The following is a 6,021-nucleotide window of genomic DNA, read 5'->3' as shown; positions in this document are numbered from 1 at the left end:
ATTTTATTATTATTTGAGTGAAAGTTTATAAAGCATATTAGTTTTACTCATTCGTACACATTTTTATTTATGACATTAATTACAGCCCTCAGAATGTCTGATCATCTGCTTATTTTATATTGCCTTTCCTTTCACCCATCTTAATAAGAGTGTATTAACTATTTATTAATTTATACTTCTCTCTATCTGCCATTATTTATTAATTTATACTTCTCTCTATCTGCCATTTCATCCCTAGTAATCATAAAGAATGATTCTGTTGGTAGACTTTTCTTTATCTTTTAACAATAGTGATATTATACAGGATTTATCCTTTTATGACTGGCTTATTTTACTCAGCATCATGCCTCTAGATTTGTCCATGTTTTGCAGCATTTCATGAATTCTCTATTGGTTTTCCATATTGCACTGTGTTATGGACCGTAGTTAAAAAAATCTGTCCATTAATGGACACTTGAGTTATTTCAATCTTGCTATTGGGAATAATGTGTGGTAAACATAGTTGTGCATATATCTGTTCATGCCATAGTTCTTAGTTCTTTAATATATACTCCTAGTACTGTGCTTGCTGGATCAAATTATCTATCTATTTTCAACTTTTTAAAGAAGCACCAGCTGCTTTCCATACTGGCTGTACCATTTTACATTCCACTGGCAATATGAGAATTTTAATGTCTCCATACTTTGTCTGGTGTGTATTTGCTGTTTAACGTACTTTGCTGTTATTGCCAGGCTAAAATGCTGTTTATTATTGTTTTGTTAGTCCATAGTGGGTGCATTGCTAACTCCAAAATTAGACCTCTCTGGCAGTTTGAAGTCACTAGCAACCCTCAGAGAAATATGGGCAATTTTCAACCTCTGAAAATGCACTGAAGGGTCAGCTATGAGATGGTTTTGACTTGATGGCAATGAGAGTGAATGAATGAATGAGTGATAATGATCTTGAACATTTATTTGAATGTTTTCAAATGGTGAAATGTCTGTTTGTATCCTTTGCCCATTTTTCAGTTCGGTTGTTTGCTTATTCTAGATGAGATATTGGCATTTTCATTAAGTTTTTGAAGTGAAGTGAGCTCCTTGTCAGATATGCTATTTCCAAGTACATGTTGTAGGTTCTTTTACTCTTTTTAAAAAAATGAAATTAAAAATAAAATTTTTATTTTATGTGCTTTACTTACAAAGTTCATATACATTGTTTTTCACGCCACATTTTTCCTTTTTCCTTTACCCACCTCTCCCACTACACATCAAATTATGCGACTCTATGATTAACTCTTCACCGCTCTTCTCCCCCCTCTCTGCTTTGGGTCCTCATACATGTTCTACAATAATGGTCATATACAATATTTGTCCAGTCCTTATGGGACTGAGTTAGTTCACTCAACATTAATGTTCTCCAGTCCCTCCCAAGTTAGGTAATAATTTACAAAACCATTGCTCCTGCATACTGGATAGTATTCCATTGTGTGAATGTACCATAATTTCTCAGTCCATTCCATTGTGGTTGGACATTTGGGCTATTTCCATTTTCTTGCTAGGGTGAATCATGCTGCTATGAATATTGGTGTACAAATATCTGTTTGTGCCTCAGTTCTCATTTTCTCAGGGTATATTCCAATCAGTGGAGAAGATGGGTCATGTGGAATTTCTGTGCTCAACTTTTTTGAGGATACGCCAAACTGCTTTCCAGAGTGGTTGAACCATTTTGCAGTTCCACCAAGAATGTATAGGAATTCCCATCTCACCACATTCTCTCCACCATTTATTACTTGCTGCCCTGCTAAACTTTTCACTGTTACTGGGGTAAGAGGGTATCTCATAGTGGTTTTGATTTGCATCTCTTTTATTGCCAGTTATTTTGAGCATTTCTTCATGTGTCTGTTGGTCATCTGAATGTCCTCCTCTGTGAAGTTTTTCCATGTCTTTTGCCCATTTTACATTTGGATTATCAGTCTTTTTCTTCTGGAGCACAGGGGTATTCTGTAAACTTTTGTTATGAGACCCTTGTCTGAGATGATATTGCCAAATGTTTGTTCACAATCAGTACGTTTTCTTTTCAACCTTTTAGAAAAAGGTTTTCATGAGCACAGAGGTCCCATTCTTCAATTTTATCCTCTTCAGATTGTGCATTTCTGGCTGTATTTGGCAGTCTTTTCATACTCTTTTAGAATAATTGGTTGATGTACATAAGGATATTTGACATTTTATTCTAGTTGTCTCACATAGTATTTATCTCTTCCTCCCACCCCTCAAGTAGAGAACAGACCTTTATTGTCTGAGAGGGATGCCAGGTGACCACTCGCAGAAAGGATCAGAGTGGCACACAGGCAGACAAAGAAAGTTTCCTTTTATAGGGGATTTCAAAGACCCCCAGAGAGGGTGTTAGATTGCTCTGGAATTTGTGGTAGTCTCTTGTGATTTATTTGTTTCATTCAGTCGATATCCTTCCAGTCTATCCATGTTGTGAGATGATTTTCTTATTAATTATTATTCCTTAAAGATATGTAGTATGTCACTGTGTGTGTATGCATGATTTGTTTATCCATTCATCTGTTGGTGAACACTTAAGTTGTTCCTGTCTTTTTGCAGTTGTGAGTCATGCCACGAGGAACATGGGCATGCATATATATAGTCATTTCAAGTCTTTTCTTCCCCACCCCCGCTATGATGTTTGCCTACTAGTCAAGTGGCTGATCATATGAGATCTCTATTTCTCACTTTCTTAAGGCCATACTTCCTGTTTTTCATAGTGTTTGTACCATTTTACAGTCCCACTAGCAATATATTAATTAGAGTTCTAGTCTCCCTCCAGTCTCACGAGAGTTTGTTTTCCTTTATTTAATCATTGCTGTTTTTACTAGAGTGAGACAACACCTTATTGTCGTTTATCTCTAATGGTTGATGCTCATGATTTGTTTTTTGATGCTTAATTTGTCCCTGAACCTTTTCACCCTGATTTATGTGTCCTTTTGACACATTCCCATCATCTGGTGGTATTTCCTTACTATCTGACACAAGATGTTCTTAGTTCATATTGTTCTTTGCTTACTCTAGTCCTAGAATCAGCTATTTCTTCAGGGAATGCATGATTCCTTTTAACAGTGGTAGTTACCAAAACCCAAGAACTATGTTCTTTGTATGCTCATTGCTTTTGGGATATCTGGCTTCCATTCCCTCTCAATGTACTGTGCTAGAAATATGTGTGTAAGTATTTATATCTATCTATCTATCTATCTATCATCTATCTATCTATCTATCTATCTATCATCTCTCTATCTCTGTTTTACAACTTTTTTCCATTGACTATATTTGCCTGTAAGCACTTTTTTTTAAAATAAAAAAACCCTACACTGATATCTACAATTCCAGTTAAATATCATAGGGCTAATTCAGGTTTTTTTTCTCCTTTCACTATTTGCTCTTTAATAGTGACACATCTGATTCCTAGTAGTCTTTGTTCTTATGCGATCAATCCTCATGTATGTCACTACTCTCTCATCACTGTGGCTGTTTCCTTCACTCCAGTCTCTTCCTTGATGCTCCATTCACCACACCCACTTCCGTCCATATCAGGTTGCCATTATTTACTTTGCTCAGGCTTGAATCCCCTATACCAGGTCACCCCATTTCTATCCAGCCTCTGATTGGTAGTGTCATGCTGTGGCCTGGCTCTTCCCTTTTCCTAGCCTGCTATTGTGTTATTACTGAACTATTTGAGAAAGAAAAACCTAGTGAATTTTAGCTAAAAGAGTGGGCCTCATGACTCATTCAGAGGACCTTTGATCAATTGAGCCTTCATCTGTAAGTGAAGGAAGGGCTAAGCTTTGCTTTCAGGTTTAGTGTTCTCTTCTACATAGAGGTTAATGGAGTGAACTTCACCCAAGTCCCATATCACATTCACAGATTCTATTCTTGGTTACTGATGCTCATTAGAGGCAGAACAAAATCTAACTGAATGTCATGTGCAGCTGGTGCAGTTCTCATGAGATTGTGTACTCCCCAGAGACGGACAACAGAGCTCATAGAAATACAGAACAAAGACACCATCTTGACTTTCTATTCCAACTGGCGATGAACTCATAAAAAGAGGCCTTGGGTTTTTCCTAGTATGTATGTCCTAGTATCTATTTTTTTGGGGGGGGGGGAAGAGGACTAGACTCTTGGGAACTGGTAATTGGTACATGCAGAGCTAGTGACTATAGTGAAATTGAGGAATGATTCTGGGCCTCTTGTACCTTAAATCTCCTGCTGGGTTAGTCAGGATGTTATGTCCCATCCATAGGAATTCCAAAGATTCTCAAATGATGTATTCCAAAGTAAAAAGGGAGGAGAGTGGCACCTTCAAGCCTAAGTGTGGTGGAAAGATTGCTAAAAGATATCTTTGCTACTCTAATATGTGATGGATAATATCATTGTTTTAATTTGTACTATAAAAATAGATATGCATGTCATTTTTAACAAGTGGTTTTTCTGGAACCATTTCTAAGTTCTCTGATGCTAATCTTATTTATTATTAATTTTCCCACTTTTTTTTATAGCTACCACAATATTTGAAGCTGCAAAGAACAAAGTTAATCCAGATGAATTTACTGAGGCACTTAACAAAACTCTTGGAGACTTTGCGTTCCCAGAGGAATTTATCTTTGATGTTTGGGGAGCTATTGGTGATGCCAAACAAGGACGACTATGATGTGGATGATTCATCTCTGAGGGAATCAACTATTGTTTATTGAAATAAAACATGTTATCAATCTATAAGATCTAGTTTTATAAACCTTTATGAACTCTGGTTAAATCATGTGTATGTAGTATAGTATGAAATATAATCTTGATTTCTGGACACTGAAGTGTTCACACAGTTGTTTGTATAGTGTGCTTAAGATACATTTTCTAAAAATTATTATCAATTTTAGTATTTTTTTAAATTTTTGTAAGTAAATTTTGAGGAAAGATTATTTTCAAATAGATGATGATCTTTTCTCTGTTAACATTCATCCTTAGTTTTCTACATACGGGGACAAGTGCACAATGTTATTACAATGCAATGTTTTTGATGTCATGAGTTTTGTAATTCTTTTGTAAATTTTGATACTATGTGAATGGAAGTATGATTTACCTTTTAATATCTAAATTTTGTTAGACTAGTTTGAATAGTCAGTAAATGAAATGTGAGTTATGCCTATTACAGATCTTGAATTGATTGTTTCTGATTCACTGAGGAAGGAGAGAGCTATTGCTATGGCTCAGTTTCCTTTCTTATAGAGAATTGATTTATTTTCCATTTTGCTTCTTTGTAATTGCTTTTAAAACTTGTAGTTGAAATTTGTTATGCTCTGTGTGTGTGTGTGCATGCATTTGCAAGTGTGGAAGAAAGATGAAACAAAGCAGGTTGAGTAGAACCACTTATATTTTATTTCTTTTTTAGTAGTTCTTAAAACATTATTTCTTCTTTTACTCATAGCTATTTTTATGTTACCTTTTAGAAACACTCCAGGGAAGGTGTTATAGTCTTTGTAGAATTTTTCTTTTGGAAGATGTTTACTCAGAAAATAACTATATTTGAGAACATTTTTTGGGGGTTAAAGAGCAGCCATTTTAAGCCCCTTAAACTTTAAACGAGATAGTATCAGAAATAGAGCCTCTTTCCTCCAAGTGGAACAAGGAGGATGAGAGAATTGAGGAACTATATTAGCCTATTATTTTAGAGTTCTTCCACATACTCTCAAAACCCTTATATTATTGAGGAAATTGAAGGTAAATTGACTGTCTTATCACTCTTATTTGACATTTCACACATGTGAGAAAAAATGGAAATGAATGGTTTCAACATAAATCATTAAATAAGGCAGAGCATGGTGTGACCAAACATTCTTCTAAGGCATTAGATGAAAAATGCTATGTTCTACCACAGTAATCAGAAATAATAACCAGTGAGAATGTCTTCTAGGAAATCAGAAATAGCTCTCTTTTCATGCTGAGTTATTGCTTAGGTTACTCTGTTGTTTTCTGGTGGAACTTAAG

At 35.4% G+C, this 6,021-nt stretch overlaps 1 protein-coding gene across 1 annotated transcript in view; it reads left to right on the top strand.

The window, feature by feature from the left end:
• GIPC2 (GIPC PDZ domain containing family, member 2) overlaps positions 1 to 4,690 on the top strand; it is a 195,808-nt gene extending 191,118 nt beyond the window's left edge. The window contains exon 6 of the mRNA XM_006888611.1: positions 4,539 to 4,690. Within this exon, the coding sequence (XP_006888673.1) occupies positions 4,539 to 4,690 (152 nt within the window). The remainder of the gene's footprint in view (positions 1 to 4,538) is intronic.
• Positions 4,691 to 6,021: the final 1,331 nt, after the last annotated feature.

This window comes from Elephantulus edwardii, unplaced genomic scaffold (genome assembly GCF_000299155.1).
Source record: "Elephantulus edwardii isolate Elephantulus edwardi_28Jun2011 unplaced genomic scaffold, EleEdw1.0 scaffold00069, whole genome shotgun sequence".
Taxonomy (NCBI): domain Eukaryota; kingdom Metazoa; phylum Chordata; class Mammalia; order Macroscelidea; family Macroscelididae; genus Elephantulus; species Elephantulus edwardii.
Note: the sequence above shows the minus strand (reverse complement) of the source record. Positions and strands in the feature narration are given on the sequence as shown.